At 45.7% G+C, this 27997-nt stretch overlaps 1 protein-coding gene across 1 annotated transcript; it reads left to right on the forward strand.

Annotated features, from left to right (window-relative positions):
- The first annotated feature begins 1165 nt into the window (after window positions 1–1165).
- On the forward strand, window positions 1166–25732 carry ZNF831 (zinc finger protein 831). The gene is made up of 5 exons (XM_056845556.1): window positions 1166–5320; window positions 13859–14013; window positions 15434–15606; window positions 22485–22651; window positions 24947–25732. Exons 1-5 carry the CDS (start codon window positions 1166–1168, stop codon window positions 25730–25732), a joined length of 5436 nt encoding a protein of 1811 aa, XP_056701534.1.
- The last annotated feature ends 2265 nt before the right edge of the window (window positions 25733–27997 follow it).

A 27997-nucleotide genomic window follows, 5' to 3' on the forward strand; every position in this document is an offset into this window, starting at 1 on the left:
CAGCATGGCAGCTCTAGAAGTCCAGAGTCACAAGATATGGAGATTCTAGAAGCCAGTTCATGCCAAGGTTCCCTTCAAGCTAGTAAAGAGCATCCTGTTGCCTTTTTGGTTCCCCTGGGACCCTAGGTGATTGCCTAGGTTGGTTGGGCCAGCCTCGCATGGTTCCCCATTCCTCCGTTTTATCTTCACATCATCCCCGTGAGGTAAGTGAAGCTGAGAGTGACTGGCCTAGGGTTACCAGGTCCCTCTTTGCCACTGGCGGGAGGTTTTTGGGGCGGAGCCTGAGGAGGGCGGGGTTCGGGGAGAGACTTCAATTCCGTAGAGTCCAATCGCCAAAGTGGCCACTTTCTCCAGGTGAACTGATCTCTGTTGGCTGGAGATCAGTTATAATAGCAGGAGATCTCCAGCTACCACCTGGAGGTTGGCAACCATAGACTGGCCCCAGGTCACCAAGTTAGATTCATAGCAAGCAGGGATTTGAAACTGGGTCTCCCCTCCCCCCAGGACTAGTATAGGGTTGCTAACTCTGGCCTGAGAAATTCCTGGATATATGGGGCCAGTGCCTTTGGAGAGGGGAGGTTGGGGAGGGATAAATTGCATTATACAGAAGTCAGGCAACCAAGTCCTCTTTGGTGACTAAAAATCTGTTCCCACACAGTTAAACTGTAGTTCGAAATGATTTCTGAAAGTTGTTGTTTGCGACAGTTCATAATTTTCCTCACTTGCTCCCTCTCATACAGATTATATTATTAATATGTTTCAAAATAAAAGTTTATGTACTGGTATTGTAATGGTATTACTTAATTTTTAACACTTATTAAAGCGTCGACTTCTAGGGTTGCCAGGTCCCTCTTTGCCACGGGCAAGAGGTTTTTTGGGTGGAGCCTCAGGAGGGTGGGGTTTGGGGAGGAACTTCAACGCCATAGAGCCCAATGGCCAAAGTGGCCATTTTCTCCAGGTGAAGTGAACTCTATCAGCTGGAGATCAGTTGCAATAGCAGGAGATCTCCAGCTAGTACCTGGAGGTTGGCAACCCTATCGACATCTGTAGTGATCCTTGGCTGGTATGGCCTGCAATAGTTTTGAATGGGAGAAAGAGAGAAAATGTTGGTTTCCAATATAACTGCTTACATGTATTTCTCCTACAGATAACTGAACATCAAGTTATGCATAACGTCAAAGAAATGGATTCCCAGAGACGTCCTGGTCCCCCAGTCTCACTAGAAGACCAACCAGTTCAACTCTCTTGCCTTCAAGCCATACCAGCAGCATCAAATTTTTCACTGAGTCCAATGATCCTGCAGACAGAACAGGCACATTCTCAGACAATGTACCTGAAAGCCCTTACTATTCCACTTTATCAACCTGTCCAGTCGGAATGCCTCCAGCCAAACAGCCAGTTTCCCGCAGGCCAAACCAGTTTCAACTTAAAGAACAGTCACATGCCTTTAATCCTAAGCCCGCTGGTACATTCAGAGGGAACCGATCAGCTCCAGGCAGCCCCTCAGAAGCCTCCTCAGACAATAAACATAGTTAGTGGTTTACCAGTTTTGCCACAAAACTCTTCTCCATGTGCACCACTTGGAAGCCCAGGGAAATCTCCCAAAAGTGCTGGGAAGTACCTCTGTAAGCACTGCGGGCGCGACTGCCTGAAGCCAAGTGTCCTGGAGAAACACATGCGCTCGCACACAGGGGAGAGGCCTTTCCCGTGTACCACGTGTGGCATTGCATTTAAAACTCAGAGCAACCTGTATAAACACAGGAGGACCCAAACTCACGTCAACAATGCAAGGCTGCCCTCAGAGTCTGAGAGCGGTAGTCTGTTAGAGGAGAGCGAGAAGGAGGCTGAGAACGTTAGGTCCCCTCAGACAACAAAAACCAGTGATAGGAGTAGTGACTACCCAAGGGCAGTTATTAAACAAGCCATGTCAGAGTCTACAACAGTGGTAGCCAGCGAGAAGCATCCTCCCGCTATTTCATTGCCAGCACTGAATGCTTTAACCCTCGTATCTGAAGACCAGTGTGGGACACCTGACAACCCCTGTCACGGAGGGTTGAACCAGAGCGTCCTTGAAAAAGACACCATGAAAGATCTAGCCAATCTACTTCAGAGAAGGAAGGTACAGGAACAGAGGTCTCCCATGGTCAGTCAACACTCTCAGCTGCAGAGGCAGCAGGCCACGTATCCAGAGAGGCTGTGGGACAGCAAATCTCCAGACTACAAGCTGAAGAAATGCGAGAGCACCGACTCAGGGTATCTGTCCCGCTCGGATAGTGTGGAGCAGCAGATGTTGTCCCCCAGTCCCCTGCACAGTCTTTGCGAGCACAGCACAGAGTCCGAGGGCGATGCCGCCACGAGCGATGTCAGGTGCACAGCAGCAAATCATTCGAAGGCCGACGCGGCCGAGAAAGCAGCCGGAAGCTTGGCGTTCGAGAAGAAGAAGCTGGAGGAGCACATCGCTAAGCTAATCTCTCAGAATAAAGCGGTGGTGGATGACACCCAACTGGACAATGTGAGGCCCAGGAAAACGGTTCTGTCCAAGCAGGGGAGCATCGACTTGCCGATGCCTTACACGTACAAAGACTCGTTCCATTTTGATATACGATCTCATGATGTAAACAGGAGGAAGAACCTCTCCCTTTTCTCGGCCAAATCCACCTTCGCTCCCGTAGAAAAAGCCAAACCGTTGTTTTTTCATTCGGTCCCCACTCAGTTCTCCACCACCATCGACTGTGTGCCGGTCACCAGGAGTAACTCTTTGCCTTTTGTTGAGAGTGCCAGGAGAATTCAGGACCGAGGGGATAGTTCACCATTCTCTTCTTTCACAAGAGGGCCCCCGAACGTGAGTTTTTCTGGTCTGTCCCACAGCAGCAGCTTTGCTGTGAGTCGGGAGGGTTTTCCTACCAGCCATCCTCGGGGACTTGTCAGACAGGCGGCAGTAGATGACCTGCCGCTCGGTAATGTGATAGAACCGTCATCTTCTTCAGAAGAGGTGAAAGGCACTAAAAAGACTGGAGCCAGAGCGGAAGGAGTGAAGTGTAAGAAAACCAGTCAGAGGAAAGCCAAAATGTTCTCTCAGGAAAAATGGCAGGTGTATGGGGCTGAGACGTTTAAGAAAATCTACCAAAAAATGAAAAGCAACCAAACAACAAAGAAACAAAAGGGAAATAAGGCAACCGACATTTCAAGTTTCCAGTCTGATACCAAGGAAGCTGCTAGTCATGAGTGGATCGCTGGGCCTAGAAGTGGCAGATGTCTGTCATCTAAGAATCTAGTTTCATCCCCAGTGGCTATTCCTGCTAAGTTAAACACTGAAGAGTCAGACGGAAGCTCCATTGGTGGTCAGATATCACAGAGTACGTCCTCTCAGGAGAGTTCAGGCAGCTTTTTGGAACGAATGGAGACATCTTTTTCAGCCGGTGATAGAGATCGCCATGGGATACCTAAAACATTTTCTGAATGTAGATGCAGAGAAATGTGTGCATTCAAAAAAGATCCGATGTTGTCTTTAAGCACCAGCTGTGAATTGAAACTCCAACTTCACCAGGCCTCAGGCGAAGAGAGTAATATCCTGTCTGCTCGCTTGCAGAAGTGTGGCAATGAATCAGAGGAAATGTGTGGACAAGGGGAATATATTAAACATGTGCCAGAACATGAAGATATTTCACTTGTCAAAGGAGAAGACCCCGGTGGGAAAGAAAGCTTCCCACTTGCACAGGGGACCTTACCTGTACATCAGGGCAACTGCGGCAAACCTGTGCAGGAATCCCAAAAGTTGCCTTCGGAGAGGAAAAAACTAAAAGTGGATGAATTGAAGAGCAAAGAAAGCGTGTTAAATAGCATCGGTGGCCCTAGCAGGTCAAAGGACAGGATTGTGAAATTGCTAGATCAATTCAAAATTATTAACGTCATCGCTCCTGTTTCGATAAATCATTCTGTTAAAGGGGAAAAGCAGAAATTCACATCAGACTCGAGCTCACTAGGCAGCACTGTGGAGTGCAAAGAATCTGTCCAGAATCTCACAATGAGCTCCAATAACAAGGATAGCATTGCAGATAATACTGTGAGTGTTACTGCATTTTCGTTTTCTGAACAACTCAGGGCTGAGGTGACAAAGGAATATATCTGTAGTTCCTACTCTTTTCATAAACTGACAGAAAATACCAGTCCAGTGATAATAGGGACAAGAATGTTATCTCAGAAAGGAGACACAGCAGCAGCATCTTCATCCATTCAGCCACTGGCAACTCCCCATCTAAAGAAAAATGAGTTCCTCCCCAAGTACCTTCTCAAATATCCACCAGAAGGAAATAGCAGAGATGCGTCACTGATTCCTCCAGAAGAGCTGGACCAAAAGGCATGTGTTTTGCTGCCGATGACTTCCACCAGTACTGTTAACCTTCTCCATAATTGCAAATCGCTGGGTACCAGTTCTGCAGATGTCTGCGTGTGCCCTTTGCAACTGGAACTGAGTCATTCGACCAGAACAAAAGAGCTAAAATGGGATGCCTGCCCAGCATGGAAGTCTCTTGTAGCTTGTTCACCAGCAATCCTAGAAACAACCAGCATCACAACCAGGGTAGATAGGCGACATCACCATCACCAGGGTGCCTGGCAGAGGGAGAAGGTGAAAGAAGTCTTGAAAGATGCAGAAGACAGGGACAATTTTGGTGAAGTGCCGGAAGGTGATGGGGGCGCAATGGTCTGCTCACCATATGCTGCAGGAAAGAAAATATGCTTCACATCTATGTACACAGGAGGTTTTTTCATTTCTTCAGACATGACGGAGAGGAATCCGGCCCTAAAGTTATTACGCTCAGGGAACAGTTCGGTAATATCAGTCTCCTCGCTGGTTGAAAGGGCAGCTTTGTGCGGAAATCATGACAACAAAATCAAGGAATTGGAACCAAATGTTAACTCATTCTCAAGGTTGCCTGCCTCTGCGATGGATGATTCCAGATGCCTTTGCCGTTCCTCGGACATGCTTTATTGCCACGTGGTCTGCACCCCTCAGAAGGAAGTTCGCACACTGTCCCAGCTGAGCATGATTTCACATGTATCCTTCCCTATGCTAAATGCTGAACCTCGATTGACTTGGTGTTGTTTAACCCGAAACCTCCCTCTTCCTGTTGAGCAGAAGGAGAGGAAAGATTCAGCGTATTCTTCCTTGCATACCTGTAAGAACGAAAGAGCCAGCTTGAAGTGTAGCCTGACGTTTTGCAAAACGAAACACACTAGGCAGGCTGCTAGTGAAGGCTCAACAAGTGGAACTGTAAACGCACCAATGCCCTTTTGTACTCCGAGGCAGCAAACAGAGAAGGTAATGTCGTTCTCCTCTTCCTATCCAAATGCAGGAACGTAAATTAGAATAAAACGAGTGGGGGTTCTGTGAGGACTTGTGAGGGGGAAAGCTGATTTCTTCATTCCCTCTCTCAGTCTTGTTTATCCTCTTTGTCTTCCCCTGGCAATGCCTGCATGCTCTCCCTTTTCCATCCATCCATCCATCCATCACACACACACACAAAACACACAAAGCTGCCTTATACTGAATCAGACCCTTGGTCCATCAAAGTCAGTATTGTCTACTCAGACCGGCAGCGGCTCTCCAGGGTCTCAAGCTAGAGGTCTTTCACATCACCTACTTGCCTCGTCCCTTTAACTGGAGATGCCAGGGATTGAACCTGGGACCTTCTGCATGCCAAGCAGATGCTCTACCACTGAGCCATGGCCCCTCCCCATCCATCCATCCATCCATCCATCCATCCATCCATCCATCCATCCATCCATCTACCTATCTTTTTATTCCTCCCCCTTTTTCCTCCTTCCGCTCCAGGTTAACCTTCCCTTCTTCCTCCCTTTTACCTTTTTTAGGCTGTCTCTCTCCCTGCCTCCCAGATGCCGACTAAGGCCAGCAATGTAAGTTGGGAGTTGCCTAGCAACTCCTGAATGGCTACCAAGATTGCACAGCGTAATCTTGTGAGATCTCGGTGGCCTTCATTTCTTAAAGCAGCAGACATTGCTTCTATTATTTTAGGGTTTTTAACCTCCCGTACCAATATACTTTTAAACATATTTTTCTGCAAAGCTGGGGCTTTCCCGGGGCCCATAGAAAAGTGCTCCCTATATGTACATGGCCCTGTTGTGCAGAGATGTTGATCCACATGCTGAGGCCATTGTTCAGAATCATATATAATGATGAGAGAATCAAGGTTGAGTAGTATGTTCTTATATAATCTTATTACTAATATATGGGCAATTTTTGACAGTCATACCCTTAGTATTTGCAGGTTTTTTTTGGGTGGTAGGCAGTTAACCCTTAAAACTTTGGAGTGATTGTCTACTGCTATGGAGTACCCCTACATATTCACCAGGTGTCTGTTGAATATTCATGGCACAAAATTGTATTGTGTCAAACTGGGATTGAGCGTATTCCTGATTTCTTTATTTATTTATACCTTGCCTTTCTCTCCAGTTGGGGCCCAAAGCGGCTTACATTGCTCTCCTCTCTTCCATTTTGTCCTCATAGTAACCCTGTGATGTAGGTTATGCTTAGAGTCTGTGACTGGCCCAAGGTCACCCCAGCAGAGTGGTTTGTTGCTTTGTGATTGTAAAACAACTTAAATGTGTGGAAGAGCTAGCACAGACTGAGCTTTGGTCTCATACTTGACATCTGGATGTTTATCACGTTTGTACCTCGAATAGATATTTTTCAGTTAAGAAAGTTCAGAGTTTGTGAGTTGTTGTGGCCGTACACTGAGTCCCAATTAACAATTAGCTCCAAGGTGGCATTGTGACAGTCTGTGGAAGGAGTAGCACTGTCCCCATCATGCCACCATGCTGTAAGAATCATAGAATCATAGAGTTGGAAGGGGTCATATAGGCTATCTAGTCCAATCCCCTGCTTAATGCAGGATTAGCCTAGAGCACCCCTAGGCGTGAATTGGGCCCTTCATGAAGAAAACAAATTGTGCAGAGGCCTGGTTTGCAGGATCTGCCTCTGCTTTTGGGGGCTTCTGTACAGTCACATTGAGGAACCATTTCACACTGGAATAAAACAGGAGTCCAGGAGAACGTTAAAGACAGTGGTTTGGATCCTATGACCATCTTCCACACACACTTCTCTTGGGACGCAGCACAGGTTGCTTCCTCTGCTGCCAGTACTTTTGTTGGTCGAAGGCTCATTGAAAACCATTGATTGTGCGCAAACAGAAGTGCTAGCAGCAGGGGAAGCAGCATGTGCTGCAGCTGGAGTGAGGCTCTTGCAGAATGTCGTCATAGGACCCGACCATACAGTGCAATCCTGCACAGAATGAAACCCCTCTAACTAAGCCCATTGATTTCACTTGACTAAGGACGGAACTCTGTTTAGGATTGCACTGTAACACAAATTTATTCCAGCATAAACTTTTGTGAGTCAGAGTTCACTTTATTCGGTGCATGCAGTGCACATCCTTAGCAGATAATTAACTAGCCCTGGCTCATGAAACCTGACGCTCGAATAAGTCATGTTCGTCTTTAAGGTCAAAACAAAACAAAAGGTGCACAGAGAATCTTCCAATATGCAAACAATATTTATTCTTTTTTTAAAAAGAAAATAAAGACATAGTCCATTTTTTGCAAAAAATAAGAATAAGAGAAAATGTACACGATATACGATACAATACTTTTAAAAGATTTTATTTTTATAGATATATAAAAACAGAATACAAATAAAAAAGAAAAATTAAAAGGCTATTTCATGACAGCAGTTACAATTGCATCAATTTGATCAGAAGAAAAAGCAAGAATACAACAGATAATATAAACAATGTGTAATAAAAAACCCCAGAGCAATATATAATATTATAGTATTATATTATAGTGAGCAGTATATAATAAAAGGTAAGGGTCCCCTGTGCAAGCACCGGGTCATTCCTGACCCATGGGGTGACATCACATCCCGACGTTTCCTAGGCAGACTTTGTTTACGGGGTGGTTTGCCAGTGGCTTCCCCTTTACCCCCAGTCATCTGGGGGTAAAAAGGTCATCTTCCCTTTACCTCCAGCAAGCTGGGTATTCATTTTACCGACCTTGGAAGGATGGAAAGCTGAGTTGACCTCGAGCCGGCTACCTGAAACCGACTTCCATCGGGATCAAACTCAGGTCATGAGCAGAGCTTTTGACTGCAGTACTACAGCTTACCACTCTGCGCCACGGGGCTCTTAGTATATACCGTATTTTTCGCTCCATAAGACGCACTTTTTTCCTTCTCAAAAGTGAGGGGAAATGTGGGTGCGTCTTATAGAGCGAATGTGCGCACAGAGCCGGCTGGGCGCGCTGGGAGGCAGCCAGGGAAAGCTGCCTCGCCATTCCAGCGCGCCCAGCCGGCTCTGTGCGCCCGCCCAGCCCGCTCTGTGCGCTTGCTCGCCTCCCAGCTGGGAAGCGGAGGGGGGGCGGCTTGGCGCGCCCGCCCGCCTCCTCCCCGCCCGCTCTGAGCGCTTGGCGCGCGTCTCCCGCCCGGCTCCTCCCAGCTCGCTCTGAGCTCTTGGAGCGCCCGCCCGCCTCCTCCCCGCCCGCTCTGAGCGCTTGGCGCGCCCGCACGCCCGCTCCCTGCCCGCGTTTTTAGAGGAGGAAAACAAGATTTTTTCTTGTTTTCCTCCTCTAAAAACTAGGTGCGTCTTATGGAGCGGTGCGTCCTATGGAGCGAAAAATACGGTAATAGCATAATGATAAGTATTAAACAGTGATCATCCTAATAGTCTTAACATAAATCATAAGATACTTTGCATAGCATTTAATAAGCACAATATTAAAGTTAAACAATGTTATAAAATGAATTACAAAATATAATAGATACTTGCAGTAATAGTAATTATTTTATATTTCTAGCCATAATTCCCAAATATGAAAAATTAAATTTTGCTTCCTGGTACATTTTTAATACAGTATGTCAAGACCATTTTTCATGTTTTATATATATCACAATCACCTTTTTTCACTGTGATACTTGATAATCACAGTAATAATGTTAAGCAGCATTAGAGAATAAATGGTGATAAAATAATAAACTTGAAGCGGTGATGACTATTATTATAAATCTAAACATGAATTTTTAAAAATAATTGCCAGGTATTGAAAAATAAATTGATATGTTATCATTTATCCGCTATATATTTGAATGTTTTTTCTACACATCTTTTTGATAAAATATAACAAAGAAATTGTTAGACATTCATATATTTCATTTCAGCTACATCTTCCTCTGCTCCTTATATTATAAGAGTAATATGACTGATATGCTTTCCATTTGTCTTGAAAGTCTTTGGTTGGTCTACTATTCACATAGTTAGTTTCTCCAATACTGCATATTCAGCTAGTTTACTTTCCCAATCTTCCTACTGTGGAAGATTTATTCGATGATCCCGAAGTATTTCGCATCAAAATGCTTCCTCAGGGGATCTACAGTAATAAAAACATGCTTAAAATAGTTCAGTATAAAAAAGTTTAGATGTTAAAATACATTAAGAGGATCATAAATCTTTATAAATTACCAACATCTAAGCACCCACGTTATCTTTTCTCACAACTATTTACCATTTCACTGGCAGTGAGCAAGTCTTCTAAACATGAACCCATCTGTGCAAATTTTAAGGTGTCCTGACCTGGATGATGCGGGCTACCTTGATCTCATCAGATCTCGGAAGCTAATCAAGGTCATCCCTAGTTTGTTAGTACTTAGATGGGAGACCACCAAGGAAGTCCAGGGTTATTATGCAGAAGCAGGCAATGGCAAACCAGTCTCTGTTTGTCTCTCATCTTGAAAACCCTATGGGGTCACCATAAGTCAGCTGCGACTTGACGGCACGTTCCACCCCCAATCTTTAAGGTGCCATGGACTCCTCTTTCTTTGGCTGCTACAGGCTACCCATCTGGAACGTCCCACTAAGGCTGTGTCATGAGCAAAGGGGCTCATGTTGCTTTTTTTGCCACATCTTGCTTAATGTTCCATGAATCCCATTATGCTGCACATTGTGGCAATTAATCTATTTTCAGTGGGTTGTGTTGAAAAGACACACCCACATTATTTCCCCAGATTGACAGCATTTCTAAGTAGTCTTCAACATGAAATATGCAAGTGTGCACACAACATGGATTTTGTGGTTGAAACAATACTCCTGTTTTGAAAAAAGTGTCTTCAAATGGACTTTAAAAAATTGTACTACCATGCTATTCTTCTTAATATTTAATATTATTTTGTAATTCAAATTGCCTTTACAATGGAACTCATAGGTTTAATTGATTCCTCTGTATAATTAAATGATTCATTAATTAATTACAGATTTAAATGCATATGGGCGCACAAAGCACTTTTGAGAGTATTACCACTTTGAATCACTTGTTTCTGCCACTTAAAAAAAACCTCCCTTGTCTCCAATTATATTGTCATTTGCATGGCCAGGGACTGAAGACTGCTGAATGGGTGTGTGTGGCTTTAATTATATACCCCCCACCTTTGCAGCAAATTATGATAACTCGTTTTTTAAAAAAAAGGATTTTGCACTCATAATTTCAAAATTTCAAAACTGCAATTATGAAAAATAAAATTGCATCCAAGAGAAATGCAACAGAAACCGGGCCCAAACAGGGAAAAGGAACCCATTTAGAATCTTTGGTTCTTGTAGGTTATCCGGGCTGTGTGACCGTGGTCTTGGTATTTTCTTTCCTGACGTTTTGCCAGCAGCTGTGGCAGGCATCTTCAGAGGAGTAACACTGAAGGACAGTGACTCTCAGTGTCAAGTGTGTAGGAAGAGTAATAAATAGTCAGAAAGGGGTTGGGTTTCAGCTGAATCCTTGTCCTGCAAAAAATAACAAAGGTAATGTGCTAATCATTGTCCTGTAAGTATCCAGATAATGTGCTAATGAGGGTGTGGTATGTTAATATGGAACCATTTGTATCCTGAAGTGATCTGTTAATGTGTGAAATCCAAAGCTAATCTGCATGGCTATTGTGGACTGTAGTCTTTGTTAGTCTGGAGGTTTTCAAGACAGGTTTTCAAAGCGGCCATTTTCTCCAGGTGAACTGATCTCTTATCAGCTGGAGATGCCATACTGGCTGCCCTTCGAAGCTGCCACTTCTTCCAAGGGAACTCTCCTGGAGTTTGGAGACCAGACGGAGATAATCTGTGGTTAGGGTTGCCAGCTTCCAGGTGGGGGCTGGAGATCTCCCGCTACTACATCCGATCTTCAGGCGAAAGAGATCAGTTCACCTGGAGCAAATGGCCACTTTGGAAGGTGGACTCCATGGCACTGAAGTCCCTTCCCTCCCCAAACTCCACCCTCCTCAGGCTCTGCCCCCAAAATCTCCAGGTATTTCCCAACCCGAAGCTGGCACCCCTATCTGTAGTTCCAAACCCCAACTGGAGGTTGGCAACCCAATGGGCAGTCCAAGTAATACCCCATTCCAATAATCCCAATCCAACTTTACTCTCCTGATTGATCAAATTGCATGATAGTGGCTGTGTGTGGGGGAGGGAGGGGGGAGATGAGTAGAGGCAGCAGCCCCGTTGAGCTTTGTGGGGAAGGATCATATTCCGTGTGATTTTAATTAAATGTCTCTTCTCTCAGATTGATTTAGGCATGTCTCACTGAAATCGCCCTTTGCAAAAAGCACGTTCAGGATTACTGTTGATCCCTGATGCGCATCTGCTGATGTGTACAATCTGTTTATGATGATTGTTCTCAGCCAGTGAAAGATTTATCTGTTTACCGACCTAAAAAGCGTAGGGTTGGATTGTGCTTCAGGTGGGACTTTCCAAGAATCTTGTCAAGTCACCAACATGGCACTCGGTTTCAGGAAGAAGCGGATAACCTTAACGGTCTTTTGCGCATCTGGTTTTTAGAGGGGAGTGCTGGCGTGCCCTTTACTAATAATTCTTGGATAGATCAAAGCTCGGCGCCTCACTGAGACTAGGACTGCACAAGGAAATGAAGAAAAATGTTTCAGAATTTATTTCCCTAAGTAAAATGTCATGAGCAAAGACTGAAATCTTTATAGATAACAGTCAACCTGCAGCACAGACGCCAGAAGTGGTGAAGAAGGGCATGCGGTTTCGCCATGGAACTAGGTCTACGCCCTTGCCTGGGTTGTGCTCTACAGGTGGTAGACCTGTGGGGAGTGACTGTGACTCAGTAGTAAAGCTCATACTATGCATAGCATTGTCATATACCTGCTGGGGGTGGGAGATCTCTTGCCCCCCCCCCCCAGCAGGCCTTGCGCACCAGCACTCCAGCTGCTGGGGAGAGATAAATAAAATAAATCCTCATCGCCAATGGCGTTATGTCACTTCCAGGGAAAACCCAGAAGCAATATCAGACCGCTCTGGGAATTGCCAGAAACGCTACAGGGTTTTACCGCAGCATTTTTGGCGATTCCTAGGAAGGTATGATGTTACTTCTGTGCTTTCCTGGAAGTGATGTCATGCCATTTCTGACAGCTGGTCCCCACTACCCAGTCTCCCATTGGTTGCCAGGTCAGGCCTTAGCTCTGTATGCAGAAGGTCCCAGATTCAGTCCCAGGCATTTCCAGCTAAATCTATGGGGTTGCCATAATTCGGCTGTGACTTGATGGCAAGGGTTGCCAACCTCCAGGTAGTACAAATACAACAAATTGCATTCAATTGTATTCAGAGGAGTAGTCTCACATGAACATTATCCCAAGGATATAATAACAGAGCAAGAAGATTAGTACAAAGAGAATACAAGGTGAGTATATACAAGGATACTTCAGGTGAGCAAAAATTAATAGTCCAGAATGGTAAGTCCAAATCAAGCGCAGATAATATTCAGTCGCAATAAAGCACGGAACAATATTCAATCGCAATGGGCTTCCGGTAAAATCCCCATTTCAGAGCTTTCTTCAAGCTTCAAAAGATTTCTACATGCCAATAACACCTGCAATAAAATGCAAGCCTTCATAACATCTAGACTCTTCAAAATTTACAATAAATTAATTAAATATTCTAAAAATTGTCTTATACATACAAAAATATATATTGCATCTATATTATTATTTTACATACCACAATTGGGAAGAGACGTCTATTGTGCCATTCTGTCTGAGCAACTTAATTAGCGTCTAAAGTGTGTCTTTCTAACTCTCTTAAGGTATTTCGTGATTCCACAGGTGTATCTATTTCCCTCTGTAATGCTAGTTCTTAGTACCGTAAACTATAGTAAAGAAGCGAAGCCGACAGAGATCAGTTCACCTGGAGACAATGGGCGCTTTGGCAATTGGACTCTATGGCATAAAAGCCCCTCCCCTCTCCAAACCCTGCCCTCCTCAGGCTCCGCCTCCAAAATCTCCAGGTATTTCCCAACCCAGAGCTGGCAACCCTACCCATAGTTGAGGGCAGCAACTAGAGTTGCCAGGTCCCTCTTCGCTACTGGCAGCAGCAACGGTTCCATCAGAGCTGGCCTCCCTACTTCCTCCCCCATGTTATTAAGATCTTACCTGGGGGGCACGGACTGTGGTTCTGAGCTTCTCTGACTCACAATGTGTTTTTAACTTGTTTTAATATTTTTCTTTTTCACCACCTTGGGGACCTGAGCTGGGAGGAAAGGCAGCTTAAAAATATTGTAAATAAAATAATCTAGGCCAGAAAAACAAAAAAACCCAGCTTGAAACAGAAAATCAATTTTGTGCCCATATGCAGTCATTGGTGGTGTGGATTCCCTCTCCTCGGTCAGTCACTTCAGTACACTTTACTGCATTGTACATTGGATGGCCTGACTAGATCATTACTTTACTGAATGCCTTCCAATATGCTCCCTAATTTCCTCAATCTGGTTATTCTTTTTTATTTTTGGGTAATGCTCACAGCCGTACTTTTCAACAGCTGGAGGCGATGAACTCTTGAAAAGCATTTCAGAGCAAGAAAAGGCAAACGAAACTCTTTGCAAAATAAGAGGACTCACAACCAAAGGTAAAACTAAGAGAAGCCGGAAACGGAAAAAAGTGAAAATCAACCCCAAACGGTAAGAAATGTGCCTTAATCTAATAGAATCTTAATCTTGTCTTAATCTAATAGAAAGAATATCCCTTCTCCCCGGATATGAGCCTGTATGGTTTTGGCATGTGCCTGAATCTGTAGCAGGCAGAGGTTTGGAGGTTGTTTGTTTCCTGTAAATACGACTTAATTCAAATCATGCACAGTCTGTTGCTGCAATGAAGATAGTTGCCATTTTAAAGGCTGGGTTCCGCAATAAATAAAACACAGATCCTCTTCTGTGTAGCTCTAATGCATTCAAAGTAGATTTGCCAGCTATGGCTGACAACTTGTGAGAGAAACTGGCGGAGACAGCCTCATCAGTGTTGTGCCACTATGCGATGTCACTTCCAGTGCAAAACCAGAAGTTATATCATCACGTCGAGGCGAATCTTCAGGATTCACCCAAACTCTATGGTTAATCCGGAGAAGTTTGGGGTGAATTCTAGAGACCCACCGTGATGCGGAGAGGTTTGGGGTGAATTCTAGAGACCCACCGTGATGCGGTGATATCACTTTTGGTTTTGCACCGGAAATGATATTGCACATTTGCACAAGACCAGTGAGTCTCCCCCATTTCCCTGCACCAGTGGGGAACAGGGGCCCACTGTTTCCCCCCGCTAGTCCAAAGGACAGGAGAGCCCTGTTAAGGAACACCACAGCCCTTTAAGTCTTTTCATTTTAATTAGGATCTTGGTTTCATAAATGAATGCATTGATGGTTATTGATACTTGACTACCCCACAAAAATACAAGGAATATATACAAAAGAAAATACAACAGGGGCTGAGCTCTTCTTCAACATTAAGCAATTTTCAGCCCTCCTACTATCAGGTAGTGTAGATTAAGGATGTGCATTTGGACATGTCTAATTCAAAACAGTGCCCAAAATTCCCTGTATAGTTCAGATTGGGTATTTCTGATCTGAAAGTAAACCGTGAATTTCAGGCACTGTTTTAGATGTAAAATCTCCGAATGCACACTCATAGTTTAGATATATGAGAAAAATGCACATGTGGAAGCAGTCAATAGTTGCTTAGGAGACTTGGTGAATTCGTGGCTGAGATGAAATCCGAAAACGGGAGTTCCTAGCTGGCTCGTGCTCTCAAGTCACTGCATTCCAACATTTGTCATTCAATGGGGACATTATGGGATAATTTACTAGGTCTCTGCAGCAGAGTTGAGTAGGACACATGGAAGCAGGGCCATTTTGTGAAAACACACAGAAAAGGCTCAACTGCCGCCTTTCCCATTAGATGATCTTTACCAGGGTCGTTATGGAATCGTTTCTTTCCGGATCCTTAATTTTTGGCCCTGTGCGTCATTCTCCAGTGGTCATCATGACACGTGCATCCCGAAAGGGACCGCAGAACATTTAAAATAAATAAATCTGTATCTTTTACCATGTAGATATAAAGGAAGTTATGGACATAGACACCTATTGCTGAAAAGCAGCCGGCTGAGCAAACAGCACTGGCCTGTGAATCAGGCTCCGGAGACTCCCCAAAAGCATCACCCTCCTTACATCCCTGATGGACCTGAGTATTGTGGGAAATGCCTTTGCCTTCCAGCAGCGTCACAAGGTAAGGCTGACTTTCTAGCACGTAAACTGATAGCTCATCACTGCACTGGTTGGATGGGTTTGTAACAAGGATGGACAATTCTGAGAACTGGGGCAGATGCCCTTTATTTCTTGAGGGGCTTTGCTTCCTTGGTGGTCGTTGGGTTGGGGGATCAAGGTGGCATCATCCAGACCTTCTGCTTGTTTTAATCTGTTCACTGTTAAGGCTGTTTCAGGCATTCCACACTTGCAGACCTGGGGCAAAATTCCCACTTGTACTAGAGCTCTTGTGCAAGCGGAAAGGCAAGAAAAAAGACCTGTGGTATACCGCCCCTTTTTGTATCCCCATTTGGCTTTCTGCTCGCACAAAATCTTGTGCAAACATTTTCTGGGCACTGTAATATATAGTGAAGAAAAGACTAGGTGTAGCACAAGGTCTTGGGCAAGCAGAACTGTGCTATCTAGACAAAGGCATGAAGGACACATCCACCAGCAGCTAACCGGAAACCCAGCTTCGGAGGCAGGATGCACGCCACACATTTCAAAGGCCACCGGGATGCCTGGTAGCAGAACACAGATTCCAAGCCTGAGATGTACCACTTCTTTTGTGGACACCTTTATGTAATAAGAAATTAGTTGTGATTGTAGGGGGGAAGTTTTGACATTTAAAAGAAATCAAATTTGGGGTTCCCAAGGTAGGTGACACATAGTGCTTACTAAGCTGTCCTTTCGGCACGTAGAGCCAGTGTGGTGTAGTGGTGAGAGTGTCGGACTAGAATCCAGGAGACCCAGGTTCCAATCCCCACACTGCCATGGAAGCCTGCCCGGTGACCTTGGGCCAGTCACACTCTCTCAGCCTAATCTACCTCGCAGGATTGTTGTCAGGATAAAACAGAGGAGAGAAGAAGGATGTAAGCCGCTTTGGGTTCCCGTTGGGGACAGAGGCAGGATGTAAATGAAGTAAACAAACAAATGTAAATAAAATGGGACTTACTTCTGAGTAGACCTGCTTGAAATTGCTCCCTAACAGTAGACTCCTATCTAGTTACTCCAATCTAAACTATTGTTTTCAATGGGCTTAGAGTATCTCCGCACAGGATTGCTCTGTTAGATCCATATACTTCAGACAGTATTATGAATTTTAACTACTACCTTTTGAGTTCCGTTCCGTGTACAGAATGATCTGTAAATCTGAGAAACACCGTTCTGTTGTATTGGATCATTTATTTCCATAATAATGATACTTGTACATAAGCCAAGCTCACTGCAAAATGCATCTGTTGTCGGTTTTAATTAAACTAAAAGTAATAAACCAATGTCCAAAACATGCAGAGGTATCAATTAAATTCAGATCAATAAACCACTGTGCAGAACGTGGCAAAAAAAGAAGAAGCGATTAACAGTATTTCAACTCATAACACTTTGAGATGGAAAGGGCTTCCTGATCAGGTCTTCTCTGCAGTGGCAAATAGGGGGTGGAGGTGATGCTGTTCCAAGTCTGCCTTACTCCTAGGGTTGCCAGCTCTGGGTTGGGAAATACCTGGAGATGTTTGGGTGGAGCCTGAGGAGGGTGGGGTTTAGGGAGGGACCTCAGTGGCATATAAATGCCAAAGAGTCCATCTTACGTTTATGCCAACAAAGGTTTTGATATTGATTTAGTCCACCTTCCAAAGCTGCCATTTTCTCCAGGTGAACTGATCTCTGTTGCCTGAAGATCAGTGGTAATCCCAGGAGATCTCCAGCCTCCAGGTGCTGTGGGGGACAGGCAGGATGGTGCTGCTGCAGTTGTGGGCTTCGTAGGGGCACCTGGTTGGCCACTGCGTGAACAGACTGCTGGACTTGATGGACCTTGGTCTGATCCAGCATGACTTTTCTTATGTTCTTATGTTATGTTCTCCACCTGGAGGTTGGTCACCCTACTTACCCCAGTCCTCCTGGTATTCCAACTGCTGCTTCTGCTCCTCAGATATTCCAAGTGCCCTCTCAGCAGGGCAGGCCCCAGATTTTACAGAGCCCATGGCCCCTTCCTCCGCCCACCACCCTGCTCATGTCTCCCTTCCCATCCACTGACCCACATGCCTGTACACCCTTCACCCACACACTCATGAGCCTCCTCACCACCTGCACTTACCGATGCCTGATCACCCGCAGGTCGTTTCTCTGACGATGCTGGGCAATGCATATTCCCAGGAACATGGATAGCAGAGTGCATGCAAGTGAGTAGGGGGGGCCAGCAGCAAGTGGGCCCCGCAAGTGACGCCATCCCTGCTTCTCAGCACTACCAAACTACAGCCCCAGCAGCCCCAGATTGTTTGTATCCTAGAGGGAGAGGCTTCCCCCACCCAGGGTAACATGGAATAGGCTACCTACACAATTATATTTTCCTTGGTTACTTTTCGTCTATGCCCCAGCCCAGGCAAGCTAGCCTAATTTCGTTAGATCTCAGAAGCTGAGCATGGTCAGCCTTGGTTAGTACTTGGATGGGAGACCACCAAGGGAGTCCAAGGTTGCTGTGCAGAGGCAGGCAATGATCTTGCGTTCAAAACCCTACGGGGATTGCCATAAACTGGCTGTGACTTGATAGTGCTTCCCACCACATTTGTTTCCTGTTTTCTCTTTGGACTTGGTTTTCCTCCACTGATTTCCATCTAATTTGTCAGCACTGTGGTGTCTGGACAGCATACCCAGTTCTGACAGCAGCAGGATTCTTCTTAAGGCATAGAACGTAGTTTCCAGGGACATGGTGCACTGCTAATGATAGATAGTTTTCCCTAATCCGCTTTTCCTGACTAGGTTTTTATTCAGACCAGATGTAGTCACACAGATGTGAACTGCGTGATGTAGGATCTCCTTTTTCTTTAAGCTTTTCATGTCTAACATGCAGGCTTCTGCGCGGGGCTGCCCTAGAGCCAATTTCATGTAGGATGTACACAGTCAACAGGATGTTTGGATCAGTATCAAAGTTCTCTTTAAATTTCCCGAGAGCCCCTTTGGTTGCAGAGCTTTCAGTATTGTGTAGCCATATTGATTTATGATGGCTGCCTGGCTAGTCATTACTCAGAGTATCAATAATGACTAATAACTAAAAGACAATAATGCTAGGAAAAGTTGAAGGCAGCAGGAAAAGAGGAAAATCCAGCAAGAGATGGATTGACTCTATAAAGGAAGCCACGGCCCTCAGTTTGCAAATCCTGAGCAAGGCTGTTAAAGAAAGGACATTTTGGAGGACATTGATTCATAGGGTCACCATGAGTCGGAAGTGACTTGATGACACTTAACACACACACAGAGTATAAAATTGGGTCTGTATGGATGGGATACCTTTTCATATGTTGAACTCCAGACCTTGGGGAAAAATGATCGCTGGTCAGGTCACAGGGGGCTACTGCCACACACCCCTAAAAAAGACTCCATTTTACTGACCTCTATTCCCCTCCTCTGGGATGACACGGGTCGACTGCGGACCACTTAAAAGCTGAGAGTACAGTCTTGGGTCACTTGCAGTCTTTTGGTCCAGGAAGGACTGATCCCTCAAACTGTGTCACAAACTGCACAGCTCTCCTTGTGGGAAGAAATCCCTTTGAGGAACCGAGCTTCCCTCTGACCCCTGTTGCCCCCGAAATGGGACTGAATCCTTGGGCACTCAGGATCTAGTCTTGTGTGTGTTAAGTGCCATCAAGTCGCTTCTGACTCATGGCAACCCTATGAATCAATGTCCTTCAAAATGTCCTATCTTTGATAGCCTTGTTCAGATCTTGCAAATTGAGGGCTGTGGCTTCCTTTATTGAGCCAACCCATCTCTTGTAGGGCTGTTGGAATTTTTTTTTTTTTTTGGTAAAATTCAGATTCGGCAAAATTCGGCCTGCTTTAATTCAGGAAATGCCAAAGTCCGAACTCCCCCGATTCGGATCCATGGAATTCGGCACCAAGTTCCGAGTTCGGGAAAAAATTTGGCCGAATAAAGCCATTAAAAACACATTCGCGCCTTTCTGCTGCTCCGGGGGGGCATTTTTGGGGTAGAGGTCCCAAACTTTCAGGGTAGCTTGAGGGGTCCCTTCTTGCAAGAACCCCCAAGTTTTGTGAAGATTGGATCAGAGGGTCCTGAGATATGGGGCCCGGAAGGGGTCTCCCCCCGCCAAAATCTCCCACAGGAATAAAGCCACTAAAAGCACATTGGCGGCATTCCGCGGCTCGGGGGGGGCATTTTTGGAGGTAGATGTCCCAAAATTTCAGGGTAGCTTGAGGGGACCCTTCTTGCAAGAACCCCCAAGTTTTGTTAAGATTGGATCAGAGGGTCCCGGGTTATGGGGCCTGGAAGGGGTCGGCCCCCAAAAATCGCCCACAGGAATAAAGCCATTTAAAACACATTCACGCCTTTCTGCTGCTCCAGGGGGGGCATTTTTGGGGATAGAGGTCCCAAACATTCAGGGTAGCTTGAGGGGACCCTTCTTGCAAGAACCCCCGTTTTGTGAAGATTGGATCAGAGGGTCCCGAGATATGGGGCCCAGAAGGGGTCGCCCCCCCCATCTGCCCGGCTGGGGGTCTGGCTGCCTCGGCAGTTGGGCCATACCATTACCCCAGCCCGGGGGAATAAAGCCATTAAAAGAGATGTACTAAAAGGAATGACAAGTCAGACCATTGGAAACAATGGGAGAGGCTGCCCAGCCCATTGAAGATAATGGGAGAGGGGAATGTCAGTTGACTTACATTGACTCAATTGAAAATACAATACAGGGGATGCACTAAAACGAATGACAGGCTAGCCCATTAGAAACAACAGGAGCGGCTGCACAGCCCATTGGAAAAAATACCAGCCAGCCAGAAAGAGACTCACTGACCCACAGTTAACTCCAGATGAAGTTGGCAACCGATGAAAACAGGAGAAAGCATAGTCCCACACGGAGGCAATCAAACCCACCCCACTTTGGCTTCCCCCCCCCCACACACAGTAGAAGCCAGTCCATGGCTTCTAAGAGCCGATGTAACTACGCCAAAAGTGCATCCAACAACGCTCAAAGTGTAAGTAAACAGCGTAACTAGCATGGGGTGCACTAAAACGAATGACAGGCTAGCCCATTAGAAACAACAGGAGCGGCTACACAGCCCATTGGAAACAATACCAGCCAGCCAGAAAGAGACTCACTGACCCACAGTTAACTCCAGACGAAGTTGGCAACCGATGAAAACAGGAGAAAGCACAGTCCCACACGGAGGCAATCAAACCCTCTCCACTTTGGCTTCCCCCCTCACACGCACACACAGAATCTGCTTCCCCCCCCCCCCACATACACAGTAAAAAAGTTATAGATAAAAGCCCCAAAATGGGTCAAACAGTGGATGTCTTCTGTTCCAGCAGAAGCAGGGCAGCAGCAGCTGCTCAGGATCTCTCACGACTCTCTGGCCATTTATGCACGGGAGGTTTTGCCTTGGATTTGCCGCTCTGTAGAGATGCACATTCAGGATCGCCTGATCCCATTCATCCCAAAGGGCAGTTGGGGGGGGGACCCCATATCTCGGGACCCTCTGATCCAATCTTAACAAAACTTGGGGGTTCTTGCAAGAAGGGTCCCCTCAAGCTACCCTGAAAGTTTGGGACGTCTACCTCCAAAAATGCCCCCCCCGGAGCCATGGAATGCCGCCAATGTGCTTTAAGTGGCTTTATTCCAATTGGTGATTTTTTGGGGGGTGACCCCTTCCGGGCCCCATATCTCGGGACCCGCTGATCCAATCTTCACAAAGCTGGGGGGTTCTTGCAAGAAGGGACCCCTCAAGCTACCCTGAAAGTTTGGGACCTCTACCCCCAAAAATGCCCCCCCGGAGCTGCGGAAAGGCGGGAATGTGTTTTTAATGGCTTTATTCCTGTGGGCGATTTTGGGGGGCCACCCCTTCCGGGCCCCATATCTCGGGACCCTCTGATCCAATCTTCACAAAACTTGGGTTTTTTTGCAAGAAGGGTCCCCTCAAGCTACCCTGAAAGTTTGGGATGTCTACCTCCAAAAATGCCCCCCTGGAGCCGCGGAAAGCCGCGAATGTGCACACGCACCCCCCCCCCCCGCGGGGATCTCTCTCACACACAAACAGGCACTCTCTCCCCGGGCCGTGCAGCAGCTGGGCTCAGGCACTCAACCGCGACTGATTGGCCAGAAGAAGACCCAGCTTGGCCACCGATTGGCCGCGGGAGAATGCTGCTAGTTGCTTACTAACTGATGGTTATACTGCTGATTCGGAGCCCCCAAATTTGCCGAATTTATTCGGTGATTGCCCCGACCTCGCAAAATTCGGCTCATCGTTTCCCCGCCTTTTTAAAATTCAGTTCCATCCGAACTGAAAACCCACGAATCAGGGAAAATTCGGCTGTTTTTTCAGTTCGGACGAACCAAATCAACAGCCCTAACTCTTGTTGGGTCTTCCTCTTTTTCTGCTGCCCTCAACTTTTCCTAGCACGACTGTCTTTTCCTAGCATGACTGTCTTTTCTAGTCTTTCGTAGACAACGACAATGCCCCTACAGCTAACCCTGGTTAGTACTGCGCAGAAGAAGGCACTGGTAAATCACTTTTGACCAACCTTTACCTTGAAAACCCTATGATGAGACAATCCAAAATTGAAAAAGGATCTAGTCTAGTCTGGCTCAAAGGGCAATCTTATTGAAATTAAGACATGGATATATTTCCACTTTCTTTGAACCCTGAATGGGGAAAGTATCAACAGAAATAAGATGCACAGAACGTTCAGTGGCTACCAAATGCATTCCAGGATCACTGATTATGAAATAAAACCCATCCCAAGATGATGCAAAAGTTGTTAGACCAATTCTTAGAAAAGTTTTTTTTTTAAAAATCCAGTTACTACATGCATCATCCTTCTAATTGATTGTATATTGATATCCTTTTTCTGACTAGGACACGATCAAAACCTTCAGCAGCAGACACTTCCTTCTAAGATGGATGAAGCAGCCTCTGTTGGGAAAAAATACCCAATGACAGAAGAATCGAGCAATTCAGGAACGATGTTTTCATCTCTTGGCAGCTTAAGTAACTTCAGGCAGGAAGATTCAGAGGATGGACAGGTAGGCGACTGAGCATTCGTTTAGGAACATTTCCAACATAGGGGTTGGATCCAGCAAACTTTTTATTTGAGTTTCACCTAATTCCCCTCCTTAGTACAGACTCCGTCCCACATAGCCTTTGTCCAAGCAGGTCCCATGATCCCCAGCATGGCCACCTTGGTGATCAAAAGGGACCCCCCTTCCTTTTTCAGCAGCAAGAAAGCTGGCTGGATCCAACCCTATACAAGAACAAGAGGACACTCCTATTATTGTTGGAGTAACAACAGAACAAGTGTGTGGAAGAGCAAAAAGAACCTGGTTGGTGGAGAACTTCTGGAAGATAGTAAAGTACTTGGGGGTGGAGCTATACCTCAGTGCAGAAACAGAGACCCTATTTCTTTCCTGGTAACATAACTGAGCTGTTCTGGGTTCGGACCAGTAAACTCACCAATAATAGCAAAAAAGCTTTACTCAGTACAAAATAAGCAAAAAGAGTTTAAAAACACAAGTTACAAGGTCAATGGTAGTACTCAATGAGAAAATAAGAAATCTGTCTAATTGACTCCTTGCTTAAAGATGTTACACAGTAAAGCTGAAACTTAAGGCATGAGGTCTGTAAATAGGGTTGCCAAGCCCCTCATCACCATCGGTGGGAGGATTTTGGGTCGGAGCCTGAGGAGGGCGGGGTTTGGGGAGGGACTTCAATGCCGTATAGTGCAATGGCCAAAGTGGCCATTTTCTCCAGGTGAACTGCTCTCTAGCGGCTGGAGATCAGTTGCAATAGCAGGAGATCTCCAGCTAATACCTGGAGGTTGGCAACCCTAACTACAGCCCACCTTTGTGCTGCTCAGTTGTTTCTTGTCACTGCTCATTGGTGATGGCTCCGCATTGCACTTAATATAGTGAGTACTCTATTCCTTATAAAATCCAGCAGTGCCCAGCAAGGAAGTACTATTATGCATACACAGAAGTAAGTCCTACAGGGGGTTCTGCTTCTCCCTGCAATTCTCCTTTTTTCTGGGTTTTTAAAGCCTTGTTTACTACTTCAGCTTCTCCTTGCCCCTGGCCAGCTGCCCATGGCGTTCCTGAGTCAATTTTGCCAATCAGAACAGGTTGTTGTGTCAAAATGTAATGCATAGACATAAACCTTTCAGACAAAACATAAGTAAGTCTTGCCACCTGACCTGATACCAATATCTGCTCTGGCCCACGGATTAAAGGACAATGCTGTTTTATGTTGCTCTCCCCGGGTAGTGGGTTTTATGAGTATTTTGGGATGGTTTTATTGCTGGTGGGGCTAGGGTTAAAGAGCAGTTTTATTGAATTATGATTTTTTAAACTTTTGGAAAAGGTTAGCCACCCCAAGCAGGTCTCTGGAGATGCAGGGTCCAAATTTTCTATATAAATAGTTTAAGAACAGTGCTGCATCAGGCAGGTTTTGCAAATTACTTATTGCATATTTGACAGCCTCTTGAAATATATACATTTTTACTAGAAAATTTGAGTAGGGAACAGTGAAGATGACATTTGTTGTGACAAATGTTACCTGTAGCCAATACATACTTTGTTGTGTGTATGTGTGCCATCAAGTCACAGGTGACTTATAATGACTCCGTAGGGCTTTCAAGGGAAGAGACGTTCGCAGGTGGTTTGCCATGGCCTCCCTCCATGTGGGCTGAGAGAGTTCTGAGGTCACCCAGCAGGCTTCATGTGGAGGAGAGGGGAATCGAACCCGGTTCTCCAGATTAGAGTCTGCCGCTCTTAACTACTACACTACGCTGGCTCTCACATTCTTTGTTAATGCAAAATAAATTTTGGCAAGCACTGTAGAACAGGGAGAGGAAAACTGTCTGTGTTCCAAAGATGTAATTCATGGAATCGAGTTCCACCATCAAAAGGTGTATGCCAAAAGCCGTTTTGCAGTGAAAAAGCAACCTTGTGAATAGACCTCGGTAGAGTTCTGTATGAAGTAATCACTGGCTTAGTATATCCCTATAGGCTGATTGGGGAAGGCTGTGGCTTAGTGGTAGAGAATCTGCTTGGCGTGCAGAAGGCCCCAAGTTCAATCCCCGGCATCTCCAGTTAAAACGTCCAGTTTGCAGGTGGTGTAAAAGACCTCAACCTGATACCCTGGAGAGCTACTCCCAATCAGAGCAGACAATACTGAACTTTACAGACTAAGGGTCTGACTCAGTGTAAGGGCAGGTTCATGCGTTCAAGCCAGTGCACTAATTTCCATAACAAGATCATTTGCTTTGGTATTTGAATGTGTTATGATGTACAATGAGCTGGTTATTTCCCCTCTATTTTTGATAGGTTGCTTCTGGACCTATTAATGAACCCTTGAATGCCGTCCTGTCCCTTCAGAGAACAGTGACAGTTCCCGCAACATATTCCTGCACATTACCCACTCATGCGCTGGCCCGAAAAGACATGGGTCTAAAAATCTGCTCCTTGGGAAAGTTATTGAAAGAGCCACAGCCTGAGATACATTCTGAGTACCCTTGCACATCCGCTGGGACCTGTCACTTTGAATTCAGAGATCCAGGCAAGAGCCATCCTTGCAACCGTCTATGTTCAGAGGTTACAAGGCCTGTTTCTGACGGGCCAAAAGCAGACTGCAGAAACATGTTTTGTATGGAATCTAAAAATCAAAATGTTGCCGTCTCAGAGCCATTGTCCCACATCCTGGGAAGAACAGAACAGACCAAGAAGAGCAACTCATATTCACCTTCGCACAAAAAACTCCCCCCCGAAATCCAAACCCCACGCTACCTTTCGCTCAGATCAGAGCTGCTTACCGAAACAACGGTTTCAAACCTTTGTTTGCCCGGTTCAAGGCTTGGCCAGGAGACCACGAGGTCTCTTCTCCACCACGGATGTGCAGATAAGAACAGTTGCTCTTTGCAACCGGAGGATCGGCAAGGAAAACTCTGCACAGCTGAATCTCCCACTTTCAAAAACCCCTCTGCTCCCTTGGGTAGCTCTGGAACTCCATCCAAATCTTACAAGAAGCAGACCCTGGAAATGATGAACAAACAAACGCACGTGGAAGAGGATACAAGCAGTGAAGATGAAGACAGGCTCGTTATAGAAATATAGCCCATAGCCCCTTCACTGTTGATGAGCAACGTACAAGGGCGTCATTGGGAAGAAGTGCCCCACGAGCGACCAGTCAACCATCAAACCAGCACACTTTCTGATCAGAAAAGCCATTCCTGCTCTCTCCAGACAATGGATCTTTGCCAAGGACTTTGGCTTCTTTACATGAGGTAATGCTGAACATGGAAGCCGTTATTACGTTAAAAAAAAACACCATCGTAAGCCTACAGCACCTTAAGCATCTGACTTGACTGAACTTCCCGACGACTTCAACTTTGACAAAACAGAGTCTTCATCTTTCTCGTACACTGCAGGGGCAGATCTGAAGTGCATTTGATGGCACGGCCGCCTTCACCTTCCTTCTCCGAGAAGCTGAAGGTTGACTTTTCAAGAGACACAACACAACTGTCTCCAGTATCAGTCTTTCGGCTGTTCCAGGCCTCTTTTCAACAGCAGTTCTCCCATCTCTGAAGGATTTTGCATGAGAAGATGTATGCCTGCGGGGCACCCTCTGCTTTTTGCTGTGTTGCACAAAACTGGCCACGCTTCCTCGTGACAAAAACAACACAAGCACGTCCTGCTCTGTGTTTTGTGCCTTTTCTGCCAAGATCTATTTGACTACTCAATATCCCCTTCCTACCACGCTATCCCAGTCAGAATTTAAGGAATTTTGGAAACAGTTTTCCTCTGAATCCTGATTTTTCAGGCCAAGCAGGGTACACACTCAGATTTTATCTATCAACTCAAACAAATATATCATTCCAACCCCCCAAGCTCTGGATGTAAAAAAAAAAAGAAAAGCCACTTACAGGGTACTGAGACTTTCTGCCTCGAACTAGATTCTTGGTTAGTTCAACCTATGCCCTATCAGAGAATCCCTTTGTTGCAACACTTGAATTTACCAGTTTCTGTGTTCACCAAGTGAAATACCATTTGGCCAAGACGATAACCTGTTCTCGTTATAACACTAATTTGAAGTAATGACTTCAGAGCACAATTGCACTGCTGTATTATAGCCAAGTTTTCTATTTGCTTTCATATGAGTTCGGGAATCTTTAAAAATTGTGTTAACAGGATAACGGAGAAACTTTCAAGTGATATTCGTAGCAACTTGCAAAGCAAGGCTGATTGTGAAAATATTTTGTAGCTGTGCTAGTCCTACAACAGGCCAAATGTGCAGCACGCAGTGGAAAAGTCACGTTTTTAAGAATGCTAGCAGAATAACACCCTAATAGCCAAGCAGCATGTCACCCAATCTACTGAAAATATGGTAGAAGGTGCATTACCAAAAGCTACCAAATGTGTGGTCTTCCCTGAAAGGGTTTTAAGCCTGCATGTTTTACAAAGACGGTAATCTGATTAAACAGTTCATGTGCCAATTCATAATTGTCAAAGAGCTCAATCCTGAAGGGGGGAATCGGCATAGGCGCCAACGTGACCCCCACGCCAGCGTAAGCACCCATTTATCCTGGGATAAGGGGCACTTAGGCCAGCCCCGGGATGCCATGCTGATGTGCAGGCCTCCTGCCAGCATTCTAGCAGCCCAAGTCCCTAAGCCGGCATCCTAGGAGGAATTCCAGGGGCATTTGGGGGTTGGAGCTGCCTTTAGGCAGCATCCTAATCCATTCACCCTGGGAACACCCCTGAGTTGCAGCGTTGTTCCGCTACCTTTCTCGGTGGCGTAGCCTCACTGTTTTCTATGGGGACATTTCTCCCATTTTTCGATTTGTTTTTATTTTCTCAGTGGCAGCTGGGAAGCCTCTGTGGAGGCACCGTTCCCGACCGCTGCACATCCACACACACCCCTTCAGGAATGGGCTGCCCGTGTTACATTGGGAAAATGGCCAAGACCACCTCGATTTCTACCCAAAACGTCTGTGGCAGAGAAACATGGGAAATTTATCCTGCCATTCTGTTCTGCTAGTGCCAGACCCCTTCATGAGGAGCCTATTGGGACAAGAGTCTCTTTTGTCAGTGGAAAGCCTCCTACACCTGAGGAACGTGCTGGCACTAGAAGTACAGAATGGTATGAACCAACCCACGCTCCACTAAACCTGCACAAACTCCAAGAATGAGTAGAAGACAAGTACATTGGCTTTTGCGTCTCCCATTTGTTTCCAAAGGGCTTCAGTAGATGTTTGGGTGGGTTTTGCTTATAGCCTGCAAACAGCCTTTTAATATTCATAAGGTATTGTGTACTTATTAAAAAAAAACTTGTTTCAGCTATTTTTCTGGAGGCTGTGGCTCATGAATGAAGACCAGCAC

Source organism: Euleptes europaea, chromosome 2 (genome assembly GCF_029931775.1).
Source record: "Euleptes europaea isolate rEulEur1 chromosome 2, rEulEur1.hap1, whole genome shotgun sequence".
In the NCBI taxonomy this organism is placed as follows: Eukaryota; Metazoa; Chordata; class Lepidosauria; order Squamata; family Sphaerodactylidae; genus Euleptes; species Euleptes europaea.